This window comes from Liolophura sinensis, chromosome 5 (assembly GCF_032854445.1).
Source record: "Liolophura sinensis isolate JHLJ2023 chromosome 5, CUHK_Ljap_v2, whole genome shotgun sequence".
NCBI classification, from domain to species: domain Eukaryota; kingdom Metazoa; phylum Mollusca; class Polyplacophora; order Chitonida; family Chitonidae; genus Liolophura; species Liolophura sinensis.
Window position 1 is genome coordinate 5,603,612 of NC_088299.1, and position 18,853 is coordinate 5,622,464.

Sequence of the window (18,853 nt, forward strand, 5' to 3'; positions counted from 1 at the left end):
AGAGATGTCGATAGTAAAATATGTGTCTTAGTTGCCATTTGATTGCAACAGTTCCTGTATCCGACGTAGCGATCTAGTTCAACACGATGAATATACATTCTCTGGCCAGGGACGCTTGACACTGTGTCCACATTTATCAACTTATGTCGTTGATTGAAATCATCATATCACAAGGGATTTAGCAAATGGTACAAGGCGAGATATGTAATGTACAGTCATGTATTGGTGTTCAAGTAAGGATATTTTACAAGGTCAAAACTGAAACCATCTCTCTTGTTTTGACTTTGTACAGATATAGGTCCAGATAAGATGTACAATTTGGAGAGTCTGAGGTTTCCTTTAAATACGGCGAAGGTAAATATATATCTCTACAACCTTTGCGGGGTCCTCCGTGGCTGAAGGGTTCATCACGCCAGCCCGCCGCAATGACCCAGGTGCCCCTCACCAGCTCATGCTGGCTTCTTCTTCGGCCGTAGGTTTCCACCGGGCTTTGCTCTGCTTCCTCCCACCATAATACTAGCCGCCGCCCCATAAGTGACATATCCTTGAGTGCGGCGTAAAACACCAATCGAATAAATAAATAAATAAATAGATTCACAGCTTTCGCTATATATGGATTGTTTAGAGCTAGCAGATAATCAAAATACCGTTTTCGGAATGAGAAAGTACGGGCCTGATGAGGATTACTCCTTGATAGTTACTGCATATACTGCGTCGTTATCTGTATGAAAACTGATCATGAACGATATCTTTTTATCTACGTTAATGTCGTTTGGACCCATGAAAGTGATGATGTAGTACGCATAATTTGTATTCTACAACATGAAAAGAGAATTTCTCGAGTTTAGACAAGAACCGGATTTAACTTTGTGGTAGTGAGTTTTTTTGGAATAAAAAATTCGAGCTCAAATTCCAGTAACTTCGACATGCCACAAGAAATCCATGTTGCCTTCTGTACTCTGTAAGTGACTGGCCCATGTTGAGGTATAGAATGCCAAAAGCTTTACCCACCAACCATCAGGCAGAGAAACAGTGGCACAGTCAGTACAATTTTAGAGCAACTTGTAGCAAGTGATATCCAAGACTCATTGGCAATATGGCAGACAACTGGTTCAGAAGATATGCACCGGTAAGGTACGATTAGCCTTGACGTTGTTTCCATCAACAAAATGCTGAAAAGAACGGAAAACCAAGGATCATGGGAAGTAACTGTAGAGTGACTGGATCGAAAATACGGATCGATATCCATCGGCGGAAACTCGTGAGGAGGTTAATTTCGACTTGATTGCTCAATGACGCGATCATGATATGGTGATTTGACCGGACAACGGCCTCTAGGCATTCATGAGTTCTCACCACAGAATGGTGCTGGCAGGTCATCTTCTCCCATGCATTACGGATGCGGTCAACGTGATCTTATCAGTTACGGCCCTTGTCTCTTGGATGAAAACTGTCTTCTTATCCAATAAGATGTACTAAATGACAAGGTAATCAAAGGCGTAGTATATCATCATCACATCACCCGTAATTCCAGGGTGCTGCCAGCGTGACAATCATACTACATCAGCATTACTAAGCACTAGATGTTCTGAAATTTAAATGAAAACTTTCTACTTTACCCGCATCAATATACTATATTGTCTGGCCTACCAAATGCGTTATACATCATTATCACCGTAAGCTTGTCAAAGGCGTTACTCAATATTATCATCTTAAGTCAATTGTCATCTTAATACAGAGAGTATTTCAGGTTGCGGTCAGAATGACTATTGACCATAGACATCCTTGGTGTGGATGCCTACTGTATATCTATACGGTGTAGTACATTGGCAAGCTTGTCAAAGGCGTTTCTCAATATTATCATTTTAAGCCATAATTCAGTGAGCGTGATTTATAAGCTGTCGGTAGTAGCTTGCAGTATTCATCTATTTCATGCGATGGCATACGATGGCAAGCTTATCAAATATAAAAGGACACCAGCATAGAGCGTGAAAGCAGAGCAGTGACAACAGTGTGAGGTAGCTGGCAAATAGTAACACGTGCTACGAGTGAAATCTGGGCTGTTGTCAGTTTGCGGCAGACAGGCTTTGCCCGGTTTCCTTCCACCGTAATGGTGGCCGCCGTCGTATAAGTGAAATATGACAGCGTAAAGCACCAATCAGACAAATAAATAAATTATCAATGACGATACACTGTACTGTTCATCTAGTCTATATAAATTCCTCGCTTGGCGTTCACCATGCGGGTTAGGCGTCTCAGTGAAGCAGTACTAGATGAAAGAGCGGTGGAAATCCGTCCTACCACAAGGAGGCACATTACATTACATGCACTCTAAGGGTTCCTTCGCCGTCAAATGACTGAAAAATTGTTAAGTACGATTTTATCTAAGTATATATACATATATGATACTACCTATGTTATTCAGTTTAATGGAATGTCCGGTTTTCTTCTCAAGTAGGGCTATTCCCTCAGTAATGACGATGCAAATGGAATAGAAAGCAAAACTAATGTTATTTCTGATCTCATTTCACACGTCTGGTAAGATTGTGTATACAGAAGAAAATTTCTGTAGAATATAAATGTAACAAAATTGTTGCTGAAACATTCATTGTGCACTCAGAGGCTGTACATACACAGCGCCAGGGCTTTCATATAAATGTTCAAGACATCATGGCGACACAAGACATGCCGTCAGTTTCTATCTATCAACAAAGTCAACATGAATGCAATAAAAGGATAATTTAACATGAATTGTATTGCTGACACAAATCCTGTTTACTCAGATACCTCTGGTGACTTAATTTACACAATTTCATAATTCAAAATGTAATTACTGATTGTTCTTCGGCCCTTGAACATATTTTCCTTCTCTCTCATTCATGTTGATTACCGTCTTTGTGTTCCCGATGATATTTCAGGTTTCCAGTTTTATAATTATTGGCATAAGATCTCATTTCTTAAGTGTAGGTCTCATTAGTTTGATATTCTTGAATAGCGAGGCTAATTTCGCAAATGCGTTTGAATATTTTATTTACAACTGAATCGACAAAGAAATACATAAAGCATATCGCATGAGGCCTTTGAAACAAAGGGCCTTAAGCTACTTGTACAGTTTACAGATACAATTATTATTGCTTTTTCTTTCGTTAAAGAAGCACAGGAGCTATGTCAATGAAGATGCAATAGTACTGCCAGTTAAATAACAACTGATCAGTCCTGTTTTTTTTTATAAGAACGCTTTAGCCTGAAAACATTTGATAACGATACCAAAGTATGTATTTAGTCGACTCGTTAAATATTTTTCTTTTTAAACAGTGATAATGTGTGAATTCTGAGCGAAAGGAAAATGCTGTTCTGACGCTGTAACGAGTCTGTGTGAGGTGGACTGAAATGTGATATGGTTGTGTAGATAAGATCTATACGTGGAAATGTCACGGTGTCGAACATGCGCTGACATTAGAAATCCGATTATTACTCAGTTACAAATTTAACACTGATGTATGTTAGATAGCGGTGGGAGTGAACATCAACAAAACAAGATCGCCTTCACCATGCGACTGTGCCTTATCCATTAACATTGTTTACACAAGTATGTACTACAAATACGACAAAAATGAATCTCCTAAGGGTAATAAAAATGTCAATCAGCTTTAATCTCTTCGAATCGGTTTTCTCATTAAAGGCCTGAATGTAACGCAGTCTGACAATATTTCTCGAAATTTCCTTATCCACACCGCGTGCGCGTGATGTCCAGATTTCGATATTTCATGGTGTACAGTGTACATTATAACCAGAGTTAAGAAAACCGAGGCCATCTGTCTTTTGATATCAGAGCTGTACATACATGTGTATGTCGCATTGCTGAGAGCTGGAAGGCAAACCCGAGTGAGGTAAATAAATAACACATAGTGAGGTTGATGTCACGCACACGTTACTAATTCTCGCAATCAGTTGTGGTTATGTTCAAGCAAATAACTATTGACTGTAGGAGGCTTGTTGGGCGGGATTACCGGAGAGTCTGGCTAATCAATGATATGGTTCAATAATCATCACCTAATTCTGCCGTGTTTTGCGGAGCTTCTATTGAGAAGACCTTGGGTGGAGCCCATGTACACGGTCCACTCTTCAGTCTACCAGCCCTGTTATTCCCCTGCGCATACAGGCCATCGATTTTTCCGGCCGTTGAAACACCTGTTACTCTACGCATCAACACATAGCGAAGTTGTGCGCACGCGCACTCAACAATGTTGCTTGCCATCAGCAGTTACACACAGCGTCCTCAGTCATTTGTTGACTGTGAGTTCCTGGGAGTTCTGTCAGTGTGAGAGGTCTGCCGTATAAACTACAGCCTATACAACTCCTTATCTTTCTGTTTTACTTCGGATAAAACTCTCGTGAACAACCCTTTTCAACCAACCTTTACACTCCGATCAGTTCTAATCTTGAAAGGTGCTATGGCAACCAAAGAGCCCGGGAAGAACTTTTTGCGTCAGTTTCGGGACAAAAGTACCCGTGATTTCAAGGAGCTAACAGCAGCCCAATTTATGGATGTTTGGAATCATTACGACGAAGACGGTAAGTGTTAGTAACACAACACAGCTGTAAATTTCTATTGTGATATCTCACTAAATCACAGCTGATTCTGTCGGTAACGCATACGCCTTCATGCGATGTTTAAACGGCTTTTGAAATACATGCACCTCGTTTAAATTCTAGCCTTCATGTTAAGGATATCATAATTAAAAGCAATCGCTGCAGCAAATGTCCTGTTCATTGGATGTAATAGTAATACAATGCGCCTGTATATTTGATAATGCTACGGATGTCGTTTAATGATGGTGACAGGCTAGTCGATGAAGCTCAGCGGGACGCTGTTCTGCATTTGGGCACAGGCAGCATAACGTTGTCTGAACAAAGCCTTTGTAAAGGCTGCCGGAGATTTGTACTGGGGAAGGTGGCGTATAGAGTCGCACCACACCAAATGTATACATATCTGACCACAATGCATAGAGACATTGATTTGCCGGCGGTCGTAGCTCAAGACTGGAACCGTTTAACTGGGATTGATCAGAGGAAGTTTCACGTAACTCGACTCTCCTTTGTGAGTCGAGTTTGTATTATTTGTGTCTCAGCGTCTGGCTCTTCTGTCAATGGTTAGCGGTTCTTTCTTTCGCTTAGGTATTGATTGGAGATCTTTGTATTTTTCGTATCAAGTAACCATTCCAGCATAAATGCATATCGTAACGTCCATTGTAGCATGTGGACCTGCAGTAACATCTTTTCCAGCATAAGCGTCTAAAGGTAACATCTATTTCAGCATGTGCGCATGGCGTAACTTCCATTGTAGCATATGAGCCTGCCGTAACGTCCATTACATCATAAGCGCCTGCGTAACGTACATTGCCGCATAAGCGCCTATCGATATGATACCTTACTTGGTAATCCTGAAGACAAGTAGTCTTTTATGAACGATAGCGAGCTAACGTTTGGCGCCGAGCGCCTGTTCCCACCAAAGTCCCACAAACTGGAAGGGCAAGGGGCATGGCGGGATGAGGGTGTTGGACTTGGAATAGGCCCCAGTTACTGTCGTGTTATATGGATATGAGACAGTAGCGAATACGATTTTCTAACATACATGTAGGTTACAGAAGACGCTTTGAATTTTTTTCAACAAATTCAATTTCAGAAAGTAATGCAAGACTGCATCTGCATGTATCACTTTGCCTGCATTTATTGTAATTTATTCTAGAACCGTGATGAAAAGAAATTTGAATACGTGTTCAATAATGGCATTCAGTCATGCCATAAAACTTTAATTGTTAGGAATGATAAATCTGGATGTAGAGTAGATGTGTAGCGTGTTATGCGCACAATTCTAAATTTAAATGAGGTAACCTCTGTATACATATGCGAGTGGGTTTCAAGTATAGTCTGTGCATGGGTACATACATGAACAGACGCGCATTTAGTCGCGGAAAGTTGCAAATAAGAATATGCTTAGAGTAGGGCAAAGCTGGTTGCCTTCGTATAAGTGAAATTTTCTGAAGTTCGGTGTTAATAAATCAAATAGATCTAGGCGTCGTAACTCACATTCGTAGACCAATCATCAACCAGTATTATCAACCAATAATTCTCCAAAACAGCGTAGACGCAACAAACCACCAGTTACATGAGTGCTTAAACTACGAAATTATGACGGATCTAGGTGTCAAAACAGATGTCTGTATACCTGCCGTCATCCAAAAAGGACGTTCTATGTCAAAATCACAAGGCCAATTCAACAAAACAAGTATGTAAAGTGCGAAGCTAAGGCAGATAAGTCAAACAAACAGAAGCAGTGAACAGTTTTTACGACGAAAGGAATTTTCTAGGCGAATATTTGGAATCAATATCCAAATTATGTACCACTGTGTCACGCATAGTGAAAAAATGAGTGATTTTTAAAGATATTTTTAATATAATCAGTATCCAAATCTTGTATGGCCTGCTGTTTTATAAGGTGTCGGTGAACAAAAATTTATGTCATGCTGCGTTTGTCATTGCGTTGTCATTTCAACAGTTTGTCATCTGTTGAAGACATCTGCTATGACAATTTTACGTAGATTTCATGCAAAATAATATAAAATACTTTGCTTTCGGGGCCTTGCTAATGAAATTAAAGACTAATAGTACAGAGAGCCAAGCCAGAGCTTTGACGACAGTGTGCTGGCTGGCCAGTATGCTTTATTTCAATTTTAAACTTATCGGGTTCGTGTTATCCAAAATATGTGTGCAAACCATGTTGAATATAGACAGCGAATCCAACCAAATGTTTTATTCAGACAGATACGTTCAATAAAAACCTCTACTGAAATCTATCCATAATATAACATAGTTTAACAAAAAGTTATATCATCGTGAATCCGGTTGGAAAGGATATCTAACGAAGAAAGAGAAATTCGCATCTTTTGAATCTAGACAATATTTCTAAACCATCTTTTCGTACTTCGACCTTTGCGTAGTCAGTAACATGGCATATGCTTATACCACGCGACATGCGTTGCTATAGAGGCATGTGAGTTTCTTAAGGTTTCAAAAGTTCGAAGAACATCAAATTCTCTTGTGTCTATAGAAACTTGGCCAACGTTTCCGGAAATCGAAGACTGCTCAGCCTTAATCAGCCAAAGTGGCACCAGTTCATTGACCCAATATGTAATGTTAGCTAACAGTTTCTTAATTACATTATATAATCTCTAACATGCAACACACAACATCCATTTATGACCTATCGCGGCTGTATTAGTTAATACAACTAATTAGTCTCAGCGGCACTGTGTAGAGATAGCAAATACAGTTCCTCGGTTACGTTTATACATTGCTTCTGGAAAGGTATGTTCTACGCGTACAACAATACATACAGACGCTCTCAGCACCTGCGCATCTGGAATGAAACATACTGCATAAAAATATTTCCAGGCTAATTAGGTGTGGCAATATGAAGCCTTTGATGAAGGCTATTATCCGAAATGTGGTAGTAGAGCTTTTATATTTTCTCGTTTTTCAATCTTTCAGTTCATTTACCTCACACATATTGAGGATATTTAGCTTTTTCTGTGTTGTCACGTACCTCATATACAAGACAGTCTCGATCTGAGCTAGGCGGTAAATGTATTATGCTGTAGTGCTTACATGTAGCTGGTTAGTTTCATCATTCATTATGATGAGGGGTAGAGAGGTTTGCCTGTCTACGGAGAGAATAACACCAGCTTCTGGTCCTTACGATTAGCATTTACTCAAACGTAAAGAAACCGCACCTTCAATGGGGAAATACGCGTACATGTAAAAATGTGACAATTATGCTTAAGCCATGGTACTAAGATGCATGTAATCTCCTGCAATACAGGCATTCACATGAACAATCAAAATAAAACTCTAACTAGAGTAAATTGACAAGAGACTGTATTTCATCCGTTGTGTGCCATTTATCACACATTCGTCGCTGCTCTAGCTTCACACTTTATGTTGTAAGTGTTTTATTACAGCTATGACGTAGAAAGTGTCCATATAGAGATATCTAATAAGTTGCTGTTCATATCACTGCTCTTTGCAATTTCACTGGTGCTAATTAAGTTGCTAATTTTTAAGGATTTACAGATAACAGTTAAAAAGGTAAATTAAGTAAACTGACAAGATATAATTGAAGACGTACAGCATAGAGAGCAAAACCAAATCAACGACGACAGTGTGACAGGTGGCCAATGGCCACATGCAATCGGTGAAACACGGTCTCTTTTCAGTTTACCTGTCAAGGTTTTATTCTAACTATGTAAACCCATGAATAGTAGCAATTTACATGCACCCCTCCCCCCCCCCCCCCCTCCCGCCAACTCCATGGCTTACGCAGATTTAGGTAAATTACAAAATACAAATTTAGGTTATTAGACGTTACATGTCTAGAATTACTCAAAATGCTGTGTTGTCATAACATTTAACATAGCATCACATTAAAACAATTACAAGAGGCCGGATTTCCCAGGTTACACATGACTGTTTACCAACTATCTCACGATGGTATAACCGCTGCTGTTTTTCTTTCCATTTCTTTTGGAACTGAATGTCACCACTCTGTTCTGCTGAAGGCATGATGTTAAGATGCATGTAAATTACTGTGCTATTTACTCACTTGCATAGGTTAACCTGTTGAAATAAAACCTGAGGTAAATGGGCGAGAGGCCGGTTTTGAACATTAAACGTAGTGACCATTTTCCAGCTACTATACTGCCGTCGCAACTCCAGTTTTACATTTCATGCGGTCGTTCTTCATCACTGCAATTTTTCACCTAGTTTTATTTGAGTCAGGTTGCCAGGATGCCTGTAAGTCACTACTATGTAAGCAACTAAATCCTCATCGGTTCACTGGCTACGCTTTGCACGTGTGACAGTTTCTTAGCTACGTCGTCGCTAATAAATTGCAATTAAAATCACTACAACTTCTTTTTCTGTCTTTTTACCAAATTGTGCTTAAGCCATGGTGCTAGGGGTCGTGTAAATTGCTACTGTTTTTTATGCATTTACATGAACAGTTAGAATAAAACTCTGGCTGAGCTAAACCGACAAGAGGTCGTATTTCACTGGGTAGGTGTCACCATTTGCCAGCTATCACACTGTCGTCGCGGCTTTGGCTTTAGTTTCTATGCTGTACGTCTTCATAGTCAGACGATGTGCATCGACAGACTGTTTAATCGATAAAATAGCGCGGCGTAATGACCCAGAAGCCTCTCGCCAATGCGGTTGCTGTGAATTCAAGTCCAGCTCATGCTGGCTTCCTCTGCTGCCGTGGGTGGGAAGGTCTTCAGCAACCTGCCGATGGTCGTGGGTTTCACCCGGCCTCTGCCCGGTTTCCTTCCACCGAAATGGTGGCCGCCGTCGTATAAGTGAAATACTCTTGAATACAGCGTAAAGCACAAATCAGACAAATAAATAAATTATCAATAACGATACACTATACTGTTCATCTAGTCTGTGTAACTTCCTCGCTTGGTGTGGCCGCCGTCGTATAAGTAAAATATTCTTGAGTACGGCGTAAAACACCAATCAAATAAATAAATAAATAATCGATAAAAGCTCACAGGGCAGGTTGCTCTGTGATATGGATTTCATGAATGGAATATCCACTGTTTGCAGGGCATCACTGAAAACTAATGACCGCTTCTCTCTTGTGTGTTACCGGCTTTATTTCCTATTTGTATAATTTCTTACATACCTTTGTCTTTGGGAGCTAGTGTTAAAAGTTGTTTTGGAAATGAATCTTGCAATTACCGGTTCGGAACTTATATCTTATATTTGGCAGGAATTTTCCTTGATGCGACGACTTCTTTTTTGTGATTCCAACTGAATATTTATATATCGTCATTTATAGCCTCAGGCAGATGATACTGGAATTCACGGTTCATTGACAATTCCATTCCGAGCTAGTCAGTAATACTTGTTTCCATCTTTGTTGAAATGATTGTTTATATTTCAGGTTGCTCCTACATTTGTCTTGTTCATTGGACATAAAATATACATTACACCTGGCAGTGATCAAAGAGGATGAAAATTCAGTGTTGATAAATGAGTTTCGGAAGAAATATACATGTATGCTTGCACGCAATCGATTCACTTCGCTCTACATGAATGCAGACAGAGGCAGGCTCTGTAGTTTCAAATCAGCTCACGAAAAGCTTCAGTAAAAATCTTCGAAAAGCTTACATATTGAAAGATCGGACCAAAGTGTCATACCCTGTGTTTTCATCGCTATCATAACTACATGAAGATTTGAGTTTTTGGCTGTTGGTTGTCTATTTCATTGATTTTTACACCTTACTCAGCAATATTTTATTTACAGGTTTAATGGGTTAAGGGAATGGAAGTGGGAGTAACATTGTACATATTGCGAGAGGCATATTATGAGTTAATATGGAAGGGATGCCCAGAATTTAATTGTGGCAAATGCCGCTTAACTTGAGACTGTAGGGTATGTATATGCATCGTGGTGAAAACGGTCGCCTTGTTGAATATGTGAACAATTTAATCAAAAGTTGATTACGACATGCATGACGCACGACTTGATGCTCATTAATTATTCTCCCTTTACGACATCTCATCCAGCATCATTAAAAACTGTTGACTGCTTTTCCTTTCATGAAACCACTCTGATTTCTTTGGTTTTATACTTTTTTAGTTCTGTGATGATTTGTGTTATAAACGTGGTTTTGGAACATGTCACATTGAGCATCATGTCAGTAAGTATGGACAGAATACCCTATTTTTTTTTAGCTTTAGGCTATACGCATCGCCTTGTATAAAATGGTCACCTTGGATGCACGCAGGGTTGCAATGAAAGCGCAACGGAGATACTGATCTTTGATTAACGACAGCTTACGAGCAAGGTACAAGACTGTTGCTCGTGAAATTTACACTTCCAGAATATTCCTTAGGCCACTCTACCTAGCATCATTTAAGGCTGTCAACTGTTTCTTTTTGCATAAATCCATCCTAATTTCTTACATTAAATATATTTTCTTAGTTCCTTGGTGGTTTGTGCTGAACGTACAATTGGATATTGGCGATGCGATTATTGGCCTAGCACTTCCTTTATGTTTGACAGTTGGCGTACGAATGTCTGTTACAACGTTATAAACAGAATTGAGTGCTCTCATGACGATCATTGTAAGCCGATCTTCCTCGCTGGCTCAGTGCACTGATGTGTCACTCTCCCTAAACCAAGCCTTAGAGTGACGACGTCATTAGTCATATTTTATCTGGTTTAATAATGTGCTAAGACTGAATTTCACTAGTTCAAATGCATTGTTTAAATGTCTTTGTGTGTAACGTTTTGAATAATTGTAGACCATTGGTATCAAATAAAGTGTTTGTGTTGCTCCTTTTAAGCATATACACGAACCACTAGAATAAATCCCTAACCCAGCTAAATTGGGAAGAGCTGTTATGGGTTTCATTCTACATGTTATAATCCTTTAGATTGTATTCCTGCATAAACAAGGATTCTGCAGATACAGGCCTGGTCCATATACATTGTTTTCATGTGATGCTTTATTAAGTGTTATGAAAACACAGCGTATTTCGAGTATTTCTATACTAGAGATCAAATAAATTGTAATTAACGCACTGCGTTCTGCTTAATCGCCTTGGCGGCAGGCGGTGTTTAAGTTGCTTCGTTTAGAATAAAACCGTCACTGAGATAATGAATAAATGCTTAGTTTGATTATTTGATCGAGTAAAGCTTCAGAATGTTTTGTATTTTGACTTCAAATCAGGATGTTTGTCAGGTACCCGGAGATGTTGTATACACCAGTTTCATCTACAGTCTTGCGCATAGTGTTTATAAATTTGTATATTTGTATATTTAAGCAGCCCCAAAAAAAAATAAATAAATAAACCGGGACAAAGAACGGAATGCCAAGCTAACGTCTTTCATCCGCTATGTCTCACTGGATTCCAATTATCACACTGTAATCGCTGTTTTATTTCACCTGGAGAAGTCATTCGTTTTTCAATACTCACATTTACATATGTGTTAGTGCCAGAACTACCAATGTGAACTGACAGCGAATAAATAATGAAATTCCCATGTGAGATGTGTTGAGAGTCCAAAGATCGGGGTTTGGTGACAACGGCATAAAGAAATACATCACCTGTTTCACGCTTTCTTCTTTTACTGCTCGCCTAATGTCCCAAAACACTTTTTGTCATGCGCTATAAACCTGCGTAAGCCTTTTAACCTTTTTGATACGTCGTAATGTTCCTGGCTAGTTGCCTTTCAGCAGTCGTAAAATGCAGACGTATGTGTTGGTTCCAAACGTATGTCCCAGCGCCTAGCTAATGGTGTGAGTAACAGTAAGCTATTAAGCCGTCTAATAATATTCTCTGTAAATCCTCTTTACTTGTGCTTATATAGCTCGCCTACTGATTAAAGTCCAATCGACCATTATCTATTAACGAACATCGTTACTCACCTTCTCTTTCTCACCTTGTAAAAACGTTGAACTGCCCACTTATACCAATGTATACATATGTATCATATTTGTTACTGTTGTTTAGGAAATGGGTACATCGAAGGTGTTGAACTGGAGCAATTCCTGGCAGAACTTATTACCAGCGCGTGTCCAGCTTCTTCTAGTCGAGAGGTAAGTTATACATCTCCTTCTTACTTAGCACTACGAGAACATATATTATTGTGGGCTCTTACAAAAATGACGTCCAATGAAAAAAAAGACGAATTCGCTGTTCAACGCTTTATTATAAGATGCTACAACAAGGCCGTTTTTTCTTCTGTGCCCTTCATTGTGTCATTTTCAGCATACACTTTAACAGAAACATAACGTTTTTTTAGCCGTATCAACAAGAAGCCCTCTATGCACCGAGGTCACGTGTAGCGTGAATACTTAATTTGGTATAATCATAAGAAAAACTTGAGAATGGGCACAAGAGGAAGGCGAACATTTGCATGTAAATCTTCCCCAGCTAATACCACGTTCGGTGCACGCACCTGTTATTAGACACTGAATTGAGATAACGGTAGATTTTTATTAACCCAGGTGTATTAATCTATTAACCAATCAATGATCACTTCACTTTTTCTTTTATATATGTTCTTCATCATAATCGGCCGCTGTCAAATTCCATTCTTCAAGGGTAAACCTCACACGAGTACACAACTGTTGTTAGAATGTTTTATAATAACATAAAATACCTCTCTATGGCCGTGTAAGTTGTAACTATTAAGCATTTACATGAACAGTATATATATATATATATATATATATATATATATATATATATATATATATATATATATATATATATATATATATACGTATTTTTATCCCCGTTTATAAGTAAATGAAACACGCTAGTTATCTACCCAGACGTCTTATGCTGTATTAAATTATATTTTATTCGTACTAAATTTTTAACAATCCTTTGTGTTAATTATTCATTTGATTGGTTTTTTACGCTGTACTCAAGAGTATTTCACTTGTACAACGGAGGCCTGCATTATGATGGGAGGAACCCGGGCAGAGCCCGGGTGAAACCCACGAACATCCGCAGGTTGTTGTAAGACCTTTCCAAGAAAGGTTGGAGAGGAAGCCAGCATGAGCTGGACGTGAACGCACAGCGACTGCGTTGGTGGGAGGCTCCTGGGTCATTACGCCGAGTGCTAACTCCCTCGGCCACGGAGGCCTCCAGCAGCCTTTGGAGGCCTCCAGCAGTCCTTGGAGAAATGAAGCCAATTCATAACCTGGAGTATTCCTCTGACTGACAAGCGTCATTATTTATCCTTATTGACTGATTTAACCCACTACTGTGTTCACTCGGACAGATTATACGCTCTACAGACATCTTTTATGTCTAACTTAATAAGTTCCACTGCCTTCTTGATATTAATCTAGCTACATGCATAAGGGAAGAATTCTCTGGCTGTCTTTCGATTTTGTCCATAGAGCTTATTCGGTCAAATTCACACTTGGTATATTACTGGGGACTGAGATCAGTGTTTTATTTGATTTGATTGGAGTTTTACGCCGTTCTCAGTAATATTTCACTTATACGACCTCGGCCAGGATTATAGTGGGAGGAAAATAGGGCGATACCCGCGGGAAACCCACGACCAGCTCAAGGTTGCTGTCAGATCTTCCCACGTAGGACGGTAGTGGAAGGAAGTGCAGTGTCGTGTATTGTGTATTGCTGATGCCAATTCAATGTCATAAATCTTTCGCTTTTACATTTATGAATACTTTCCCTGGCTGTAAAATGAATACTATACAACGTAAGGGCTTAACATGTGCATTGTGTGACAAATAATAAATATTTTCAACGGTCACTGCAGTGTAAGTTCTATATATGTGAAAATGGCTATGTTTTAGTGATGACGGTCCTCAATATGGTAGACCTAACCATCCGGCACTTGATTCTGGAAATTAAGAAGCACATAAACAATTAAATTGCGTTCCAAGTCTAGAATGAGGTTCAGGAATGACGGTTTGTCAAATAAGTTGAAAGCCTGTTGTATAGCCGAAAATGAGAAATAATAATCAATGTTGACGGTACATTTGCACCGAGATAGGGTCTGGTATAAAACTATGAATTTTGGCCACTCCGTCCATTACGCTTTACCGTCGCCCTTCAACGGGAATATTCACATTGCCATGTATTTATGCAGATGCGTCTGCCAATGCAGTCTTAATGCTAGTATTTATCTCCATTGTTTCTCCAATGAGTATACTGCGTTGTGATTTTATTTGATAAGCATCAACTGCTCGAATATATTAACGTTAACTTTCGGTATGCAATTGGTCTTGGAATACCTTCTAGACAATTGAGATTGAGAATACCCGGTTGCTCATGACTTCCAAACAAATACCCCCAACCCCCCCTAGGGTCTTAGCTGACCACAACAGACGGACACAGCCGGACGCGGGGAAATCATTAACTAAGGCTCAGTGAATATATACATAATGTTGAATCGGTACCGTTATTCTGATATCTTCGGTTAACCGCTGTAAACGCAAAATAACGTGGTTATCTGTGTCCCTGAAGCTTAAGGCTGTCTTGACTGACAAATCTGTCTGTAACCCCCATGCAGTTATTTAGACACTGGTATCAGTAACATATGTAACATGGGAATCATTTATATTTCTCTCGTCAGCGAACGGGACGGATATTATTACGAACCCGTCCTATTGTTTGTCATCCGTCCGTGACGCTTTGTTTTTTCTTTGCAATAACTGCTCTGATTGTTGCCCGATTTTAATAATAATGTTTGTGTACAGGTTTTGTCTGAAGAATCGTACACCACGTCCGTAAACCATACATTCAATAGGGTTTTGTTTCCATGTAAAACTGCTTCGAATATTGAAAAACTTCAATAAAATTTAGTGCGCCGTTTTTGGTCCTTTTTTGTGGTCCTTTAGATCAAGTTCGAAAACCAAGTTGATTAATGTTTTTTTGCATGCTAATGCAGATATAGTGTCGAATATAAACTCTCTCAGTCATATTTTTTTTTCTGATTTCGTTGGTATTTAGGTTCATATTCAAGAAAATATCACCTGTAAAAGTGAAGGAAGCAGGACTTAGCCCAGAAAAAACAAATATCAATCTAACAATACTAACATATCTTCCAATCAGCCCTTTTATAAATACTCATAAAATGATATAAGAAAATGCTATAGTATCCAAGGTAAATTTGTTTCTTCATCTGGGGCTTAAGACCCTTGTGCAGGTTTATTTCAGTTATACGGTTAATATCTAACGAATTTCATGTAAGACTACACGGTTTCCTTCCACCATAATGCTGGTCGCCGTCGTACAAGTGAAATATTCTTGAGTACGGCGTAAAACACTAATCAAATAAATAAATAAAAAATTCATGTAAGACTACATAATTGGCAACGTGATGGCTGCATGGGAAGGATATTGTTACGTACAGAAAAGAAGTTACAACAAGGTGATGCCTATGTTCTATGTTTAGAACATTAGCTGCGGAGTGGGGAAACTTTCCTTCGTGCAAAGCAGTTGTGAGGGTTACGGAGAGAAACAGTAACAAATGTGACATCCTGGAAATGAACCAAACTGTTTTCAGGTTGGCCTAACTAAAAACGATCAAGACGATCAAACAAATTCACCAAAAAATCCCCATACATTTTCAGAATCTATCCTACTCGATCTGGTTGTTTTAGTCACGTGATGGATGTGGCCATTGCAAAGGTCATTCAAAGGTGTTTAATTGCTTGATTCGTCTCCACCATATCATGGCACAGGTTCGGAAAATGGGATGATGTTTCATGAACAGGTGTGATTGCCATCGATCCGTTTTGGTTCGTTTTGTCTCAAAACAAGTTAGTTAATTACATTCACCACTCAGCTGACATCGATTTATGTTAGCGAAGTTTTCATGTGCGTATGAACAGCGGTAAACGTTCCTTCATGTAAATCCGACACATTTGTGGCTATTTGTCGGATGAAAGTTACCACACTCAGCGAGTACTCGAACACCCGTCTGGTCACCCCAAGAGCCTTAATCAGTTACGCTTCGATACTCGCCACATGGCTATATCTATTCTAACACACTCGTATTTCATTAAAATGTTATCAAATTGATTCATCTCCAAAACCACAGAGCAAGCCTTCTTCCCGACACACTCAGAGGAGGCAAACTTTCAGCTAATGAGAATGTTTCACTTGAGTATCGGAAATGCACTTATCAGGTGTATTTGACATGGACCTGATCCATTTGGACCGGATTTTTGAAGTTTTTTTTCGATTGATTTGATTTGTTTCGTTGGTATTTTACGCCGTGCTCAGAAATATTTCACTGATACGACGGCGGCCAGCATTATGGTGAGAGGAAACCGGGCAGAGTTCGGTAGGAAACCCACGATCATCCTCAGGTTGCTGTCAGACCTTCTCCCATATGGCCGTAGAGGAAGCCAGCATAGGCGGGACTTGAACTCACAGCGACAACATTGATGAGAGGCTCCTGGATCATCGCGCCCCACTGGCGTGTTAACCCCTTTGGTTATAGAGGCCCCTGTTTCGATGGAAATGTACTACAGTTACATGTATTACCGCAACCTATCCACGCTGCATTAGGAGGAGCTGCAATGGATAAGCCATCACGGGGGGAAGTCATGACAACATACCAATATCTATATAATGACACACTGAATGGTGCCTGTTCAACCTAGTAGTATATACTTCCCTAGGCTTCAAGAGCTTTGTTAGAATTTGAACTTGATGGTCTCAGTACTCTTTGGAACTAATTATTTTGATAAAATGAAAATAAAACACATCTGACACACTGCCTAGTAATAATTTTAGTAATACCAATGACGTCAGGTATTGAAGTGGGAATACATGCATGTGACGAAGATTAAACGGCCGGCCTTATAGAAGTCGTGTGCTGACTCAGAGAGAGGCCTACTGCATTACAGCATTAGACACATTGTATAACGAACAAGTCTGGTGACCGGTTTACAAACCCGCGGCGATGATCTGCATTCAGGGTTCAAAGGACTAATTTTAACTCTGATCTACAGTCTAAGATATTCCCGCTGAGGATTTTAATTCCACAAAAGGTCAGACCTATATCGGGTACACCGGGATTTCTTTACAAATGGATTTCATGCCATCACGATGCCGTGATTTGCTCATTGCCTGAAATATCGAATCTTAGACAGCTTTCTGACCCCAAAGCAATGGCTTCTGATATGTTTAAATCCCTTTTGAACCTTTTCTGCACATATTACATGGAAGCGATAAGCTCTTTGTTTATGACTTCCTGTGTGTGTGTAGCAGAAATGACAAAGGTTGCTTAATCTTGAAAAGGTCTTAAAGGCGGGAATGTCTCTAGTCACTCATAAAGAACGTGATGTGCACAAGACCATCAATTTTGCTTTTCTAAATCAGTTGTTTTAGAAATGATTAACGCCACTGAGCATGAGTAGACTGATGGATGACTTAAGTAGACACATTGTGCTGTCAACACTTTCTGAGATTATGCTGGCATAATCTCCCACTTCAAACAGCATGCTTTTATTTAGGAGAATATCTCACCTATCTTTCCAACTCACGAGATTCCCCCCAAAGCATGGTCGTTTTGTTTTTTAATTCTTTTGCCAGACACACACTCAGTCTTATTTTTTCATTTCGCCGTTTTAACGCGCATTGCATCATTGATGAATTGTGCATTTTGAGCCTATCAAATAATCGAATTTGTGATTTCCAGCTCAGCGCCTCCCAGAGGACTATAAGTAACCTTTTTAGTGTCATGGCCGCGTATGGTAAAATATAACGGATGACCATTGTGTTGAAGTCTACAGTGGTTTTTTGAGGCAGTTCTGAGTGGTAAAAAGGACAATGGATCTGGCAAAAAGGCGAAGGAGTGGACGAAACCGCCTTTTTTAAGAACTTCGTATGGTTGAAAGACAGATGACGGAGTCTGGGGAAAAAATCAGGCTGGTTTTAAAAGTCTGCTTTAGAGCCTGTGTTATTGAACAGGCCAGCATAACATGGCAGAAAGTTGACGGCACACAATATCTACTTGAACATTGCATTAGTCTCCTCTTGCTCACCTGCCTTAACCGTGCTACTAGAGGTAAACATCAAACACCTAAAACAGCTGATATTCGATGTCAGCAAGGTAGTGAGATTCCAGACAACTTTAGGTCATCTCAGAACACTGCTGAAATCCTGTGAGAACATACTGTGTAGCATTCTTTAATCAAGAACACGAATAAATTTATGGTATTTGCTTTGCTGTCTTGTCAGAAAGTGGAAAACTAACAATGTGATAAGACGGACAAATCCTAGC

General features: G+C 39.5%; 1 protein-coding gene across 1 annotated transcript in view; it reads left to right on the top strand.

Annotated features, from left to right (window-relative positions):
* Window positions 1-4,371: 4,371 nt before the first annotated feature.
* The window catches only part of LOC135465794 (calbindin-32-like), a 66,992-nt gene continuing 52,510 nt past the window's right edge, over window positions 4,372-18,853 (top strand). The window contains exons 1-2 of the mRNA XM_064743139.1: window positions 4,372-4,575; window positions 12,583-12,668. Coding sequence (XP_064599209.1) covers window positions 4,455-4,575; window positions 12,583-12,668 — 207 coding nt within the window. The 5' untranslated portion in view covers window positions 4,372-4,454. The remainder of the gene's footprint in view (window positions 4,576-12,582; window positions 12,669-18,853) is intronic.